This window comes from Enhydra lutris, unplaced genomic scaffold (assembly GCF_002288905.1).
Source record: "Enhydra lutris kenyoni isolate GAN:26980312 unplaced genomic scaffold, ASM228890v2 scaffoldscaffold25, whole genome shotgun sequence".
Taxonomy (NCBI): Eukaryota; Metazoa; Chordata; class Mammalia; order Carnivora; family Mustelidae; genus Enhydra; species Enhydra lutris.
The window spans coordinates 27,027,693-27,046,218 of NW_019154109.1; the positions used below are offsets into that span (position 1 = coordinate 27,027,693).

Consider the following 18,526-nt stretch of genomic DNA (forward strand, 5'->3'; position numbering starts at 1 on the left):
ACACCGTTTTTCTTCAGTATTTAGCAGCGACTTCAAATTCAAATGACTCTGATAATATCCATCATGAATATGCATCAAGCCCTTTCTTAGATAAATAATAATTACTTGGCAATTGATATGACAAAAGAGAAAAGAATTATGGTTGGAGAATGGATTTGTATTCGAGGGGAAACTTTCAGGGATGATGTGAGTCATGGAATGGCCCTGCGCTGGGGCACTCAGGCTTTGTGCTCCTGTCACCTGGCACCCCAAGGAGGAGGGGACTCTCAGGACTACCACATCACCATTAAGGAGACGAGATGAATTCTGTTACCTGACAAAGAGCAGTGATTTTCCCCCCACGTGTGAGAGGCCATTAACGGCAGTCCTTCCTTTTTCTTGCTGTTCTGGAAACACCTGCTAACGCTCCTAGCGTTAGCACTCCACGTCCTTTTGTTCCACGGTCAGAATTTTTTAAAAGGCTCACATCATTTCAGAGCCATGCCCCACTGATTCTATGCTCTCCAACCTGCAAAGGCTTCTGGTGAGCCTTGGGCCCCAGGCCCGTTCTGTGTGAGACCGTGTTGGAAGGTCTTCTCAGAACTAAGTCACAGCAGATTGGGCTCTGGGCAGGTTGCCAGCAACTTCTCAAGGTGCACATATGGGAAATGACAGCTCTGTCTGGGCGACTGCTCCACCCAAGGGTCTCAAGAAGAGTAGGCAAGAGAATCGATGGGATCAATAAGTGCTCCCCAGAGGAGTATGCTCCCTGCCATTCCAGAACACAGAAAACCTTACAGGTCAGCCTAGTCCCACACATTGAGAAGGCCAGTACATGGAGCTGCCTTCTTAGATCGCTCCCCAACCCCCAGTCCTAAAGGCTTCATTGTCCTCCTCTTCCTCCTCGCCGTCCTCTTCTACTCCCCCAGGTCCTGACCTGTCCCTCGGTCTCAGATTTCAGCCTATGAATGGTAGGAGCGATCCTGTCCGCATTGTTCCCTGATGGGCCACAGCGAAGATGAACCTCAGATGCACAAGGCCCAAGGGAGACGGGGACGATACCACCCTCCATGGAGAGAAAGCAGAAGGGATCACTGCCAGAGGCAACAAGAGACGCCGGCCGCCCCCCTCCAGAAGGCGGCAGCCGGACAAGCCTCTGGGGCTCAGACAGCACTTTCCTCCTCAGATCAAAGCCCGTCCTCCTGCGGCTCAAATATGGCACCTACGGTCATATGAGCTGGATCCCGTTATAGCAAATGCCAAGGCCAGGACACTGTCACGTCCTGCCTGGAAGCAGCAGAGTGTTGATGGAGGGTGGGGACCCATGTGATGGAGGGTGGGGACCCGTGTGATGGAGGGTGGGGACCCGTGTGATGGAGGGTGGGGACCTGTGGGAACAAGGTGAGGAGGATGCCAGGGTGGTCTTTGCACAAAGCTGTACTTTAAGGTCTTTCAAGACCAGCTGCACAAAGTCACACCTGTCCTGACTCCAGGGGCACCCGTGTCCACCCCCAAACACCAGAAAATGAGGCAGAAAGGGGAGGGTGGAGTTGGGTGCACCCTGCTCCTTGGTGAGCTCAAGTCCTTACCCAACAATGTCCAGCCAAGCCAGCCAAGCCCAACTCAGAGCAGGGGATACACGGGAAACCACAGCGTTTCCTTCCAGTTCGACTGCATCCCCCCCTCCCCCCTTCCCCAACAAGCAATGATCCAACAGCGTGAGCGATCCCTTCTGGCTCCCTAGGTTTTAAACCTGCCCCTTTCCCCTTGCTAGGGAAGGCACGTCAAGCCCATGAGAGTGGAGCCTGAGAGGTAGGGAGGAGGCGGAGGAGAACCTGGGCCACAGCCACTTGCGTCTGCTGCTGCTGCTGCTGGAGGAGCTGCTGGAGGAGCTGCATCTGGTGGTGGGAGGACAGCGGTGTCCCTGGGCCCAAGCCTGGGGGCTTTGCCGAGCAAGAGGGAAGGAGCATCCTGGGCGAGGCCGCCAGCATGGGCTCCGGGGGGTGGGGTGAAACCTGGAGGAGAAAACAAGACGGGTGTGAGCCCAGGCAGTGGCCGCTCTTTGCCACAGGGCACGGGCGCGGCTGGAGTGAAATGCTGTGTCCCCAGTGGAAATGTGGATAGGGCCCTGGGCTGGGGCCATCGGGCAGGAAACCCTGCCTGGACCCTCTGTAACTGATCCAGCATGACGGGGGCAGACGATTAGTATACTGGCTCAGGTGTCTGGACCTTGAGGGGCCGATCTCTAGGGAACCTAGTTACCCACCACCCTGTCACGAGACCGGGAAGGGGGCTCTCTCATCCAGGGCTGCCTGCTGGGCCATGAGGCTGTGTGAGGGGGGCCACTTCAGCCGGCCCTGCCTTGCAGGGAGAGCCACTGGTCCGGACAGACACTCTCTGCAGGCTGGACATGGTTTCTGTGCCCTCCCCCTCGGTCTCCCTCCCGGCAGGTGGGAAGTGTCACTAAGACAGCTTATGTGGACCAAGCGCAGGGAGAGACGGCTTGTGTGTGCGAGCTCTGCTGCTGGTCCTTCTTCAGGCATGTGGGAGGGAGGCACCCACTGACAGACGGCTCTTGCGGTTTGAGGCAGACCCGTGATGCCAAGATAATGTCAGGCAGATGACTGGGGACTGTACTGCCCTCCAGAGTAGAGACGGGCTTCTCCCAATGAGCCACCCGCTGACCTGCACCAGAAAAGGCTGACCGACGCCCACACAAGAAGGGGAGGCGGCCGGGTTGCAGGGAGTCAAAGTGGAGGCCCACTTCTCAACCTCCTCCTCCCGGCTTTTCCATTGTGTCTTCAGGTTGGAATGTGGTCTCAAGTTCTCAGTATCGTCTGGATTCTATTAAGAACTCCCTGGGAGCCCAGTCATCTCAGCCAGAAGACGGGAGGTTGGAGCTGATGATGCCTGGGTTTCTAACCCCCAAGGGGCCAAGTGCCAGCCTCAGCCCCCATGCATGGGAGTGCCCCGGCAGTCGCTAGCTGAAGGCAGAGGGAGCCTGGGCCCACTCTGCCCTGGCAGCTGAGCCTCGGAGATCGGTTGTGGTGCGTGAGGATGAGCTCTGCACAGGCACTGAGTGGCGACAAGGAGCCACGGAGGGCAGGACCTCCACAGAGCACCATCAGGGAGCACTGCGGGGCCTCTGGAGGGTGACGCTCATCAGGCATAACCCTGCGGTGTCCTGACACACAGCTGGGCCCAGCGTCGGCACACTGGGCTGCTCTCACAGGATAGGGAAGCTGCTCTGGTGCCCCACCCCCCGCCCCTCACTCTGAAGCTGACCCTGCACGGGCGAGGACGTGACTCTGACAGTGGCCAAGGCCTCTGTCTGTGCTGCTCCAGGAGGTCGTGTGCATGCAGACTGTGTGATGGGTCACCTCCCACCTACCTTTGGGTCCTGGTGGGAGCCTCCTTCCTTCCCCACCGCGTCAAGGTCAGTCACACCTCGGCTGAATTCCAGGATGTCATTCCCCGGGAGCGGGACCTCCACTGCGTCAATGTCCGTCTCCTCTGCGGTGGCCGAGGAGGCTCTCTCGGCTCCAGGGAGCTGGTGGCCTGCGGGATGACAGAGGGAAGGGCAGGGCAGGGCGCTGCCAAGAACACGGTCTTCCTCCCTTCCTAGCATGTCACATTCATTCCCAGCCCAGCCAGATGTTCCCATTTAATCTTTTCAGAGGCCAGAAGCAAAAATGATGTTTCCTTGAGGCTGGACATGACTGCTTTGCCAGGTTGGCATAAGGTCGATATGGTTGGGGTGCGGGGTCGCGACAAGAGAGGGGGTGACTGTCACCTCGACCTCCTCTGAGCTCAGGAGTGGAATCCACCCAGGGAAAGACTCCAGAGCCATGGGGAGCTCCCTGGCCATGACCCTGGTGGGCTGTCAGACCAGGGGTAACGGACCCCACTCCCAGTGCCCCAGCTCCAATGGCAAAATCAGAGGCTGAGTTAGATGGACAAGGAGGGGTATGTGATAGAAGAATGAGGGTGAGGAGACCTGAGGCCCCGTCTGAGACAGGAACAGCCCCCCAACCCCTCTGAGTGGAGCTAGACTCTGACCTTGTGACCAAGCGCAGAAGTCAGGCAAGGGGCCTTCAGGAGGCAGCAGTGGGGGGACAGAGGGGGTGGCCGGGTTTCAAGCCTTCTCCAGTCTGTCCACACTCCACTGTTCACCTCCCCACTGAAGACAGCGGCTGTGCGCCGCATATGTGTGAAAGTCCTGCTATTTCTTTTCCTTCAGTCCCTGTTCCTAGTTCTTGATTCTATAAAAACCTGGCCATTCCTGGGCCGTTCCTGGAAGCATTTTTCTTTCTCTACATTTGGAATTAGGCTCACTGCTACTGTACACAAATAAGATTTCTTAAAAGATTTCAGGGACCAAGCACCACGCGAAAAATGGAAGAGGTTAGCGTCAGTAGGAAATATGGAGAGCCAGCTACTCCCTGAGCAGCCAGGCCTCGGTCATCAGAGGGCCTGCCTTATAGAACAAATAGGTTTTGTTTTGTTTTTTGGTCTTTTTAATATTTATCTACGTAATCTCTATACCCGACATGGGTCTTGAACACCACCCCAAGATCAAAAGTTGGATCTCTACCAAGCGAGCCAGCCAGGTGCCCCTAGAACAAACTGTTCTAGCAGGTCTTCCTCCGCAAACTCATGTGAGTCATCTGGGGAAGCAAGTCTGGTATTCAGAATGCCAATGGGGTGCTTGGTTTCCCTCCCGGCTGCTCCGGGACCTGGGACACAGCCGCAGACCATGGCCTGGCAGAGCAGCTCTGCTCCTCTGTGAGCCAGCGGGCAGGAACCCAGGGCAGGCTGCATCCCTCCACACCCCTGCGCCCAGAAGTGACCTTCCTGATGGTTGGGAGGGCTAGCCCGTGAGACAGAGGGCTGACGGAGAACTCGTGGTCATTTCTCAGCAGGTGGATGGGCTTGGTTCTCTGTGCCAGTGTGGAGATGAACAGGGTGAAATGCCCGTGTTTTGAGCAGAAATGATTCCCCCTAGTCCCCAGGAGAGGCTCAGTCCCACGGCACCACATATCCATCTGTCGGCACACTTAGCACCTGGGATCAGGCATGCCTGGCCTTCTAGTTCACCTTTCAACACCCCTTAGTCTTGAGGCCGGGGCTGGGTCTCATTCATGTTTCCCAGGGATCTGGCATGGGGAAGGTATTCAGTAAACACTAACAAAGGAACTAGTGTCATGACAGGATAGCAAAACAGGGGAGCGGGCTACAGAAGAAGGCTGCCCCTCCCCAGCCCCCACCAGCTCCCCATTCCTGGAATCCCCAATACCAAGGGTACAAAGTGTGTGGAAATGCCCAGCCAGAAGCCTGGAGGGATCGGAAACTCTCCTGGGTTCTCACTCTGCTTCTGAGGGACTCACAGACTTCTCAGCCATTCTGTTTGTACTAGTGGGGTTCCCACACCAAGCCTGGGGAAGGGGGTCCCAAGCCACGGGACCCGCTTACTGTAGGATTTCCTGCCACTGCCTGGGCTCTCTGACAATCACATCTGAAGTCCTGAGCTTGGATAATGGCTGACGGGTGGAGGCCAGGATGGTAATAGACCTGTTAGAACCAGGACGGTAAAGCTGGGGGTAGACAGAATGTTCTGGATGCCATGCCTGTTAGCATGCCAGATAAGGCAAATCAAGAGGGTGGACCCACAGCCAGTGGTCTTCCTTAGGTCCTGACAGACAAGTAGGGGGGGATATCTCATATTTGCAACTCTCCCAGCATCAGGAAGCTTAAAGGACAAGAAACGCTATGCAAAACCTTCTAGCAAAACTGGGACACTTACAAGATTGGGCACTCTGGATTCCCACATGTAAGAGGGAAAAGTAAGACTGTACTTGGCGGGAGGTCAGGGGAGGGTAATGTTGCTTTCTGAACTGCTTCTTTAAACTACTTCTACTTGATGCAATGAATTATAACTAGGAACTACAGAACATATGCTGATTTCATTTACTTCAGTAAGTATGTGTAAAACCCCTGTATAGAACAGAAAGGCACTGGGCATCAGAATAAGTGAGCAAAAAGATGTATTTTCAAGGTTTCCCCAGCCTGATGGAGGAAACAGACAGATACCAAGGTGGCAGCAGGAGGCTGTGTCCCCTTGGAGCTCTCCTGAGTGCAGAGTCGGAGCTGGGGGGGGGGGTGGCGGCGGCGGTGCTAGAGAAGCCCATGCAGAGGCGTCCCAGCGGGGGGCAAAGATACAGAGGTATTGACTGCCAATGGCTCTGTACGGCAGGACCCAACGGGGAAGAGTCGGGATTTTGTCTGCAAGGACTGAAAGCAGGTGAGTAATACTGAAGGGTTTTCATCCTTTCACATTTCACCCTAGAGATGATGTGGAGGGCAGATCTAGAAGGGACAACACAGAAAGCAACACTCCAGGGGAGACACAGGAGGGCTTACGTGAAGGGGGTCACGGTAGCACAGGAGAACAGATATAAAAGGTTTTCAGGGGGCAGAAATTACAGGACAGGGTGACAGACTAACTGTGGTGGGGGGAGAAAAAGGGGTGGGAATACGGAAAGATGGAGGAAGGGAGAGAGGGATATGGGTAAAATGAGTTTTGAAATTTCTGATTTAGGTGACCTGGTAGGGACTGGTGCCCTTTAGGGCAATTTCAGGAAGAGCAGGGCTGTGGGTAAGATGGAATTTCAGACCTACTGGAATCACAAGGTCTCTCTTCAAGAGCCAAGTGGAGATACCCATCAGCTGTTGGAGAATTCAGGAAAAAGGTCTGGTCTGGAAATAAACACCAGTCGAACACATGGGAAGTCAGGAGAGAGCAGCAGGGACTGAGCCCAGGAGAAACGTAAAGGATGCTGGAAAGCAAGTGGCAGATAAAAAAAAGAAAGGTTGTACCCAGAAAGTCCAGAAAGGCTGGTTTGGTTTGCTAGCTAGGGGCCCTCGGTGACCTTGACCGATAGTCCCAGGAAGGGCTGACAGGGAGCAGACACTGCATCGTGGGAGTTGAAGGGCTAGCAGCCAGGATGGGGCGACAAGGAAGAAGCTGTATGAGTGCAGATAAATCTGGCAAGAAGCGGAACCATGAGAGAAAGAACTAAGGCAGGGGAGATGCGGGGGCAAGGCCGGCTGGCGTGGGTTTGTTTTGACGATGAGAACGGCTTGACCTTATCTGTGTGCAGTGGGCAAGAGGTCAGTGTTAGCAGAAGACCCAGGTGACCACTTGGGAGAGATGGCACTGGTGGCCTGGTGCTCAGGAGAAGGTGAAGGTTCATTTTGGGCAGGGGGAGGACACCGGCCACGGGGCGGAAGCTGGACACAAGCAGCAGGACTGGCCGAGCCGGGTGGCCCCGGGGAGCGTAAGGGGTGGGACCTGTGGAAGGCCGGTTTCCCGGGCACAGCCCGGCATCGGGGCTCAACGGAAAGGCGTCGCTGGGTCGATGCAGAACTTGTTACGTGTCAAAGATATGGTAATAAAAGGGTTTCAAAAAAGAACAGGAGCTTATCGGTTCGGTCGGGAATGCTAGAAACGGCCACTGTGGGGCCTCAAAACTGCTCTGGACACTTGCTTAAATTTAAACAGCATCACTACTTCCTGGGCACTGATTTAAGGGTTTTACTCGTATAAATCATTTATCAGAACTGCCCTCAGAGGCAGGCACTGACAGATAAACTGAGGCACAGAGCTGGGAAGGCGGGTGCCGGGGCTCCAGGCCTGGGGCTCTGAAGCCGGGTGCTATCACCCTGATCCCCCCACCCCCGCCACGGGCTGGTTGCTTCCACCCGCAGCAGCCCCCCCCGGCCCCCTGACCCCCCTTCAATGCTTCACAGACACACTCCCAGATGGTCTGGTGTATCTGTCACGGGTTTGTACTGCAACCCCAACTTTGAAGGCCAGCTCCTCGCCCCTGGGGACCCGTCCTGCTGTTCACAGTTTATCCCCAGAATCGAGCCTGGCACCTCGGGGCGGGGTGGGGGGGTGGGGGGGTAGGGATGAGAGAAATGCCTGTTGAATGGAGGAGGATGTTAAAACCAAGGAGAAACAGAGGGTCGGGCTGCAGTCGCCGGGGCTGGAGGAGCCGGGGAGGCAGGGGAGCAGACGGGACCGGCCCAAGCAGCAGATGACACAGGTGCGCGGTGAACATCACCCCGCCCGCTGCTCACTGTCTAGATGGTCAGAGCTTTCTTTTCAGGAAGTTCTATTCTTCCCAAGGATTCCAAGCCCTTCCCCCCGTGGGATGGCTGCCGGGGGAGAAGGGTGCCTCCAAGGGAACGGGATCTCTCCCAGGAAACCCTCTCCAGGAGCCAAAGAAACCACACAAGGCAGAGCAAGGCAGGCGGAACGGGAGCCGAGGCCCCACCTGGCTCCGAGCCCCAGGGACGGGCCCAAGGCAGCCGCTGCCAGAAGATACAAAAGATAAATCTCCCCGAGGGTAGGGAACGGTGGAAAGAATGAGGGAGGAAAGAAAGGCAGGCACAGAGGGAACGGGGCTGGCAGCACACGCAGAGAAGGTCAATGCCATCTCGAAAGCGTTGCTGAAACCAGAAGGCGAGGGGTGGACGAGACATCAAAGGCAGCGCAACCCAGCGCCGTCCAAGTCCTCGGAGTAAACAGGTCGGCCCTGCACAGTCACGGGCCTGTCGTCGGGTCACGTGGGGCGACCCCGGCGGGGCGGGGGTGGGGGAAGGGGGAGATAAACCTGAGGTAAATGGAAAGCTCCCGAACATGGATGCGAGGTGCTCATAACAAAACACACACACACCAACCAACCGCTCTACCCTGCTGTTTCAGGGTGCCTCATTACAAGCGAAGACCCCACTGCAGTCAATAAATGCTTCTGGGGGAGGCATTACGGACGGAAGAGACGTGCTCCTAGTGGTTTACAGCCCATCAGCAAGCAGGAGGGGCCGAAAAGAGCACGGGACTATGGGGCCGGGCAGTAAGCAGCTCTCCCGGGGGAAGGAAGGTTTTCCATTCCAGATCTGCGGCATCCCGAACGGTGCTCTAAGTAGACGTACCCTTCGTGGTAAAGGCTACAATCGGAGGGGACCATAATTTGTCACTAAACTCAGACCTGCCCCAAGACCATGGGACTCAAGAGATCCTCCTGCCTCCTTCCCGCACTGTGTAATGGGGGAGGTCACACATTTCCGACTCAGAGCCACAGAACTAGCTACTGTGTAACATGTCTTTCGAGTACCATACAGTTGGCCCTTGAGCAACATGGGAATTAGGGGACCGACCACCCCATGCGGGTGAAAATCCACGTGTAACTTCTGATGCCCCCAAAACGTGACTAAGAGCCCGCCGTTGTTAATAACCGTATCAGTAATAGTCAACCAACACATATTTCGTGGGCTAGAGGTAACACACCATAATCTTAGAATAAGAAAGTTGGAGAAAAGGAAATGTTATTAAGAATGATGGTGGTTGGGACGCCTGGGTGGCTCAGTTGGTTAAGCAGCTGCCTTCGGCTCAGGTCATGATCCCAGCGTCCTGGGATCGAGTCCCACATCGGGCTCCTTGCTCGGTGGGGAGCCCGCTTCTCCCTCTGCCTCTGCCTGCCACTCTGTCTGCCTGTGCTCGCTCTCTCTCCCTCTCTCTCTGACAAATAAAAATCTTTAAAAAAAAAAAAAAAGAATGATGGTGGTTGGGGCGGTTGGCAGGTGGGCTCGCGGGAGTAGGACCTCGGGGCAAGACCGCAGGCTGAGCAGAGAGCTGTGGGTTGAGACCAACGTGACTGTGCTCCTCCAGCTGTAGTGGATGGCCAGTGCTGAAATAACGGGCCCGCCAGCCATGCCACCCCTCCCCTTATTACCTTCTCAGTGAGCATTTTCTCAAGTAACATTAATATACATAAGACCTCAGCTACCTGGCTTCTCCTGCAATCCCTCTCCCCAAGATGTAATGTAAATGATTCCCTACATAGAGAAACACCTGGTCTAATACAGTTTCTTCCAAGTTTAAGAGGTCAAACACCTGAGAGTACATCCTTAAGGAGGTCCAGCATGGATAGGATGTCTGTGTAACCGACTGGCATCCCTGCAGAGCAGGCCATGTGACAGGGCCTCTCCCCTCCTCGTGTAAATGAGGATACAGCCCTGCAGAGTGATGGAAACTGTATCAGGGAAATACACATAAACATACTGATTTTAAGGAACTGACTCATGGGACTGTGGAGACGTGACAAGTCCAAAATCTGTAGGGCAAGCTCAAGACCCAGGGAAGGGTTGCAGTCCAAGACCAAAGGCCATCTGCTGGCAGAATTCCCCTTTTGCTCTATTAAGGTCTTCAACTGATTTGTTAGACCTCTGAGGTCTACACTGAGGGTGTTCCGCTGTACTCAAAGCCTCCTGATTTAAATGTTAGTCTCTGGGCACCGGGGCAGCTCAGTCAGTTGGGTGTCTGACTTCAGGTCAGGTTATGGTCTCAGGGTCCTAGGATCGAGCCCCACCATCTGGCTCTGCTCAGCAGGAAGCCTGCTTCTCCATTTCACTCTCCCTCTGTGCTCTCCCTCACTCCCTCCCCCACCCTCAAATAAATAAATAAAGTCTTTAAAATAAATGTTAATCTCATCTGGAAAATAGCTTCCCAGCAACATCTAGAATAACATCATATGTTGGATGTGCTGGGGTCTATTCCGACCCATTCAGGGACACATTCATGCCTCGGTATTTCTAGCTAGTGTAGCTTTATGTCTTCATGTCTGCACAGCCACTCATCTGTCATTGCTCATTTTTCCAGGAATTTTTCTATTCTTTCTTGTTTATTTTTCCATATTTCTGTTAAAATAATAACAGCTAATATGTATCTGGTGTTTACTATGAACCAAGTGTTTCACAAGTATCTGCTCATCTGTGGTCACAATAATCCTATGAGATGGACACAACTTTATTCCCGTTTTCTTCCAAAAAGGGAACTAGGACCCAGAGAGGTTATTAACTTGCCCCAGATCACACAGCAGGGGCCTGGTGCTGCCAGAATTAAAACCAATCATCTGCATTCTCGAGCCCTTTGCAGTGTGAGCTTTTACTTTGTTGTTTTCTGACCTCCTGAGTTGATACTTCACTAATTTGATTTTCACGATTGGTTATCTGTTAACGTAAACAGTCGAAACTTTGGATTTTCCTCTGCACACCACATTATCTGTGTCCCCCAGGTTCTGAATATAGTAGCTTTCCATTGTGCCCCTCATGCTGTCAGAAATTAGCATTGTTTTGTTAAAGCAGGAGATGAACAGGAGAATTCGTATTTTTATAAAAGACACGCAGGTTTCCTGACTTCCGATGAGACTCCAAAGTGAGAGGTACTGAAAATATGTCCACATCGAAGGTTTACAGCACTACAGAACTTAGAAAACAGGGAAAGAGCTATTAAGGTCACTATAAACTTTATCTTCTTTCTGATTTGTTTCACAAATATGCTTTTGTACCGGAGTTACTTGGGGGTCGGATTTTTGGCATCAGCCGCTTAAATGCTTCCTTGTTCGATAAACATCTGTAATTTTCTATTAGGAAAGCCACACGTGCTTCCATAAGGAAGGTTTGGAATCCAGAGAGAGAAAGAAACACTAACTTCTTTTTTGAAGTGGACTGATTGCCTGGGCCCTGGTGGAGGGAGGCGCGGCCCCATACTGGGTGTCCCCCAATCCGTCCACCCACGCTCACCGCAGCCACCTGCCGGGTGCCTACCTGGGTCCCCTGAGCTGCTGCTGTTCCTCTCGCTCTCTCCGTCCTCCTGGCCGTCTGCGTTCTGCTGCGTGTGCTGGAGGCTCAACTTATGGCAGACCTCGAAAGCCTGCCCGACCGTCCGCACGATTCGCATAGCCTGGCTCTGGGAAGGAGAAAGGAGAAGAAAAGAGCAAGTGAAGGGCGTGGAGACTCTCTGCAAGGACACAAGAAAGGCCAGGGATGGGAGAGGACGTGCCAGGACCTCGCATACAGAAACCCACAAAAGAGATGGAAAGTGATGTCCATGCTGACCAAGAGGAGTGCGAAGCCAGTTTTCTTCTTGAAATGGCCCAGAAAATAGACACTCACCAGGGTTCCATAACAGTAAGTCAACTGGAAGGACAGACACCAAACACCCCCGTTCTGGACTTAGCCCAATTCCTCCTCCCGGGTTTAACAAAAGTGGTCAAGATCTTTCTGACGCCTTCGCCAAGCATAATCACACTTTCAGTGGGTTTGCCACACGACGGGCAACTCAGCGGTCACTTCTTCCCTCCTGGGACTGGTGAGTCTGGGCTGAGGGGATGTTCAACTACTTCTTTTAACAGCCCAAGGACAGAGCTTGACTCTAGCTCTCCTTAACTTGGAGGAGGAGGAGGAGATGGGACAAGGGAGTCTCGTCCCCTACAGTCTCAAGGGACCCACGCAGGCTCCCAGGAAGAGCCCCCAGCATGGTTTCCAGGGCCTGGCCTCCGGAGGGGACAGCTGACCAAGCACATTATCAGTCCGTTTTCACCTTCCTCCCAAGACGGAGTCTGGTGCAAGCTACAGGCTGGGTGAGCTCAGCTCACTGCTCCTTGTCCGTGGGGGTCCCCAAACGTCCCACCGCCACAGCAGTTTAGTTAACCGTGGCTGTCCCCCCTACGCCCATGTCTGAGATTCGTCACATTCTGACTGATCAGACCCCAGGTCAGCTGCGCCTACCGGGACAAGCTCCAGTCATTCGAGAATCTGTTGCTAAAAATCTCAGGTTCTCCTGGGGAGGACAGGGGACCAATTTCACCACCCCTGGGAGCCACAGACACACTCCTTAACTGGCTTTGGGGATGATGTTAGAAGCTGGCAAGTCCTCACACACGTGCCCCTGAACCTACAGGATTAGACAGGGGCTGGGCCAGGACTCCTCACCTTCTCTTCGAAGGGGAGCGCTCGGAGTTCAATCCAGTGGGAACCCGCTCTTCTGAGGACCTGCGTTTCTCACGCATCCCAGCCGGACGACTGAGCACACTCAGGACTGACCTCTGAAGAGCCCAGACTGTGGCCCACATCTCTGCCCCCTTTATCAGGGACAAACGTCCAGAACATACCCTCCCGGTGCAAGCACTGACAAGCCCGGGGTGGCCAGAAGAAAGTGGGCTCAGTCCCCCTTGTGCCTCGTGCTCACACGTTAGTTCGCTCACCATCAGCAGCCGAGGACCCTCACCTAGGTTCCCCGAAGAGGCAGAAAATGCGGACTATGGGTTCCCCGGTACCACCATCCCTGTGTCGCAAATGGTTCCCCGCCTCCTCTCCTCAGGTCCCCGCTCCTTCTGACCCGCCCTTCGTGACAGCTGTTCTGTGTGCGCCTCTGTGACGTCACCCAAAGGGCTGAATTGGCGCCGTCTACGACCTCCCCTCCCCCGCCCAGAGGGGTCTGTGTATGACTAAGGTGCGTGACAGTGCGTCCTGCAGTGCTCGGCTCAGCCTCAGGGCTCATGAACGGGGTCTGGGGCCGAGAGGCAATTAAGACAGAGAATAAATAGGAAAGGCTGCACTGACTCTATCACAACAGAAACAGAGATGTTAAGAGAGTTGCCTCTTACTACACAGGTGAGCACCAAAAGTAAAAGGCGAAACCGCCCCTGGCCCACAGCGCGTAATAGGGGAGAAGTGACGGGCCGGATGATCTTTGGTCTGCACCTGTGTGATGGTTTCCACCACCAGGAAATTGTCGGATTCGAGTTCTAGATGTGCACACTCACGGCTAAACGGCTTCCTTCGATTTGTGCTAATGGAGTCACATTTCCACTCACAGTGAAAGGACCCGGTGGCACGTTCCACGAAGAGCCCTCGAACTTGAACACGGAGTCAAGCTACCCGGCTGCCTGCTTTACAGGTGGAGAGAGACATGTAAGAGCACGGGGCTCCGTTCTCACCACTCCAGGAGCTGCGAGACGCTGGATGGCTCCCAGTTCTCAGAAATGGCTGTGTGAGTTCTGGTGCCCACTGACCTCTCAGGCTTACCTCCCCTCCCCAGTGGGAAGTCTACTGTTAGGTGATTCCCATTTAAGGACCGCACTAGAGGAAGTTACTGGAAGGAGGCTTGGAGAGCCAACCTGTGCCAGGCAGGGCCTGTCCCTCCCTCCGCTGGTGCCATCTGCTCTCTGCACAGCCATGCTGCTTCCTATCTGCTGGGCCTGCCCCAGCCAGGGACTGGGCCTTCTGGCCTTCCAAGCAAGAAAGCTGGTTCTGCCTGCCACCGCCGAGGAATGTAGTACTCACATGTGCTAAGACTTACTAGTTAGTATGCCATGCCTAAGCCCACGAGGGAGGACTCTCACTAAAAGCAGCTTTCAAAAGAACCTCTCCATAGGTCCCCATGGGCCACAAGCAGTTGCTCACATTTCATGACCACAAACAGGCCTTCAGACATCAAAGTGGAGATGTAAGGGAAGATGTAAGGGAAGGCAGCCAGGCATAGAGCAGGACGCATGAGTGGCCTGCTGGGAAGGCAGTCTTCCCCAGTTCCAGAATCTGGCCCTTCTCTGGAATTTGCTAGATTTCTACAAAGTGTCACTTTGCCACATTTTTTTCTGGACAAATCCTGGTTGGTCTCACAAGTCCCCTGAAAGTGCTGGGCCACATGGATACAATCTTCCTGTCCAAAAGCCACTTTCCATCAGCAGCCCCAAAGCATTTGTGGGCTGTGAGTTGTCAAGACTAGGCCGGCAGTGGTCACTTTGATGTTTTTCAAAGCTGGGAAGGAATATCTAACCTCGGAGTGGCTCTCGGCCACAGACGGGGAGCATGGCAGCTCAGGAGAGTGCCGATTACAGGCAACTTAGTGAAACAGGTCTGGAAAGTCTTACAACTTGGTGCTACTTACTCTCTAGACACACAGAAATGCTTCTTTAAACCATTCCACTTATTCACGCCGACAAAGCCTCCATCCTCCTCCCCACCCCCAGGCCATCTGTCTGTCCAGCACAGGGATCAAGACACAACCAAAGGCTGTCCTCTTTAGTGTGCCTACTGGGGCTGCCAACAACACGCCTAATGGGTGTCAGTATCCGGGGAACTGCAGCAGCCACCAGGAACTAAGGCCACATTCTCTGTGACAGTGGCGGTGACTCAAAGACACACAAGAGCCCGCAGTGGTGGCTTCAGGAAGACAGAAATCAAAAGGTTGATGCCCCCGTACTTGGCTGATCCAGGGAAAAAGTATAGCCTGTCATGATTTTAGCTTCTCTTCCCTGTTGTTGGTTGGCCCTGTTGACATGGGGAATCTTCCGAGTGTGACACACGCGTGAAGATTGGTATCTATTTGTCTGATTCTGCAGCTGACTTAATGAATGACCTTGGGCACTGCTCTGCTTTTCACTGTCCTGGAAGAAGGTGTATTTCACAATCTGGAGATGATGAAATGAGTCCTCGGGTAAGCAAGGAAAGGGAGGAGCAGGTGCTCATCATGGATACGAAGATGGCAAAGGCAACAGTAAGAAGGGAGAGACGTGGGGCACACTCCTCCTTAGTCTACAGCTCTTTCTTCTCCACTCTTATCTACTGCCCCCGCCCCCCACACTTGAGACCTGTCTGCCACGTGCTTCTGAATTCTAGGGGACTGAAGTCCAATAAGTCAGTTCCAGAATGGCCCCTGGGTCATGATTCTTCTCATCTATCGCAGCAATAAAGTCCAATTCCCTTACCTTGACCTGAACTACCACAGAGTCTGAACAGCAACAAAAAAATAGAACTGAAGATCATGATTCTTTAATGTGCTTTTTTTTTAACTGTAGTAAAAGATTTAAGCTTATATCTATCAAATGATTGCAGTGTACAGAATTCACAATGCTGAAGCAAAAAAAATATATTTGGACTTCAACACAGAGAAAGATCCAAGGTAAGAAGGCTCTGAAATGGGAGATGGGTGAGGATTCTGTCCAACAGGTTATGGAATGGACTTGATCTATAATTTGATTGAGGCAGTGCCTGGGACACCAGAATATTGCTCGCTATGGGGAAAGTTTGGTTTCAAAGTGAGTATGAGTTTTGACATCGATAGGACATAGGAGATCTTAAAATTTCCAGTACACTGCTGGGTTCTTCCTTGTACTCTGCTAGTCCATGAACCATAGGACCATAGAGGAAAGAAGGCTGGGTTATAACCTCGCTACTGGCACTCACCACCCAGGTGACCAGGAGCAAGTTGACTCACCTTTCCAGGTGCCGAGTTCCTCATCCATAAACAGAGAGGTGTGGACCAGATGAGTTCTGAAACCTGTGGTTTCTCTATTTTGACTTCCCAACTCCATCCCACCACCCCAGCATTTAAGACACACAAAAACGTGCTCTTTCCCTGAGTGTCAGACTTCCCTCTCCTTCATCCTAAACTTGGTGGCGCAAGTGACTTACTGTTTAGCCCATGACTGTCATCATCGCTCCAAGTCTATCACAAGCGATCAAGGACAGACTGTGAGACTTCTCAGCAGTGGGCCCTCGTCTGACGGTGACAGCATTACAGGAGGAAATCATTTCTCCTAACCCAAACCGGCTGAGCTGTGATAGCAGGCAAAATGATTTCAAGGAGCTGCCCGCAAAGAGAACGGAGCTTCCTACAGCTTCTGTTAATCACCAACACTTCACGTACTGTACTATTAAGTACAGTCACACTTAATCAGGGCTGACAGCCTCATCCTCCTGGGGGCAGGAGGAAAAGACAGGAGGGCGACAGCCACTGCACAGGAGAGGTCAAGAGACCACGCAGGAGGCAAGAGGCCTTGCACATGAATACTAGCATCGAACGCTCCAGAGGGGGGAAGGAGGATGCCGTGGTCATTAGGAAACATCTCCACCAGATGCTCTGGCAAGGAGAAGCCCCGCTCCCAGCCTTCCTTTCTTGCAGAAGCCTCAATGACACGGGGACAGACACCCCCTCTGCAGACACACGTCCACCAACCATCCTGGCAATCCTTCCCAGTCACACAGAACTTGTTCCTGATGATCGGATATTTCCACACACAACCACCGGCATTCCTGAGATGCCTCTCATCGCACTTCGTTGGGGGAGGAGTTCACATTCCTTTTACGAGTTTCACGGAACACAGGTTGGTTGGAGCTCGGGGTGAGGAGGCGGGAGGCCCGGTTCTAGCGTCAGCGGCGCTGTTGACTCACTGTGCGACCAATGGCAACCTACTTCCCTGGGCCCTTTCCTTCCCCAACTATATGATGGAGTCAGTACCTACCCCACAAAGACAGTGAGAGGAAAAAAAGGGAAATCTATGTCAGAGTGCCTTGGGTCATTCAGAGTTAAGGAGCTCTCCGTACACAAATGACAAGGGCAGGAGAATCTCACTGCAAACAGGTCTTGGAGAACAAGGCTACTCCTTGTTCTGCAACTTCCTGATGGAAAACAGTAAAATGGAGTGGTTAAGAGTCAGATTCTCTGGGCTCAGTCCCACTTGTTATGACTTATGCCCCTTAAGCTCCTGTTTTCCCATCTGGAAAATGAAGAGTGGACAAGTGCCTATCTCACACACCTGCCGCAGGAATGACGTAAGAGAACTTACATATAGAGAGTTTAGAAGAGTCACAGGCATAGCAGGTAAACAAAACAGATGACTTCCTTCTAAGCCAGAACCTGAGTGATCTGGGGTCCTAGGGTGACCAGCAGGTGCTAGGCTGGCTTGCCACAGTCTTCTGCTGTCTGGCTCCTGACAAGAACCCAAGAGGAGAACCACGCTGGCCATATGCGTGAGCAACCTGCACAAGGATCCCCAGATCCAGAATCACGGTTGTGTGGGGGCGCAGATGGGGGCCTCCAACAAGACAGCAGAGACGCCTCACCCCTGTTCTCAACCCACAGGAGAGACAGCTCTGCTCCCCAGGGTGAACAGGAATCACATGAGGAGACTGTCCGGGCCCTGGGTGCCCACACTGGGGCCATGGTGTGATCCAAACAGTGATACCCCAAGCCCTTGACACAGTAAGGAGCTCATCAGTGGGTTTTCTACACTGTGATCAACACAAAGGCTCTGGAGAACAGCCAGGTCTGCTGACTGCCAGTCAAGAGATCTCCCGATCGACCTCCAATGCTCTGAAAACATCCCTGCAAGACACGTCTCCTGAGGGCATGGAGTCCCTGCACCCCCGCCACCCCCTAAGTTCCTATGACTGGCCAATTAAAACTCTCACCCAAACTAACTATTACCTCCCCAGGCCAGAGGCGCTTTACAAAACCACAAATCACCGTCCCCAGAGGCTCACCGGGATAAGCATGCAAAACCTTGCAGGTGGGTCCCCCGCGCACCCGTCTGCGGGCTTCCCTGCACAACTCACTTCTCCTCACTGGCTCTTCCACGCACACTTGGGCAGCAGCGCGCCCCACAGGCTGGGGACAGCATTCTTCCAGCTGCGTGGCTGCAGGCCAGCAAGGGGCCTGAGAACCCACTCCTCTGAGAGTAACAACCTCAGGAGCTAAGGGAAAAAGGGCCATGGGAAATAGAAGAGCCAGATCCGAATGAGGCCCGAGAGCTTGGAGACACGGGAAAAGCTGAGCTGAGAGGGAGCCGGGCTACCACTGCTTGTCACTGGGTAATAAGAACTTAATTCCATGCTTCGCTTCAAGGTCAAAGTCCCAGTA

General features: G+C 53.6%; 1 protein-coding gene across 2 annotated transcripts in view; it reads right to left on the reverse strand.

Moving 5' to 3' along the window:
* Nucleotides 1-18,526, reverse strand: part of LOC111151138 (carboxyl-terminal PDZ ligand of neuronal nitric oxide synthase protein) — a 262,208-nt gene that overhangs the window by 22,874 nt on the left and 220,808 nt on the right. For both annotated transcript variants that reach the window (XM_022508925.1, XM_022508926.1), the window contains exons 6-8: nt 11,650-11,791; nt 3,371-3,537; nt 1,815-1,994 (exon numbers count right to left, since the gene is read on the reverse strand). In XM_022508925.1, coding sequence (XP_022364633.1) covers nt 1,815-1,994; nt 3,371-3,537; nt 11,650-11,791 — 489 coding nt within the window. The remainder of the gene's footprint in view (nt 1-1,814; nt 1,995-3,370; nt 3,538-11,649; nt 11,792-18,526) is intronic.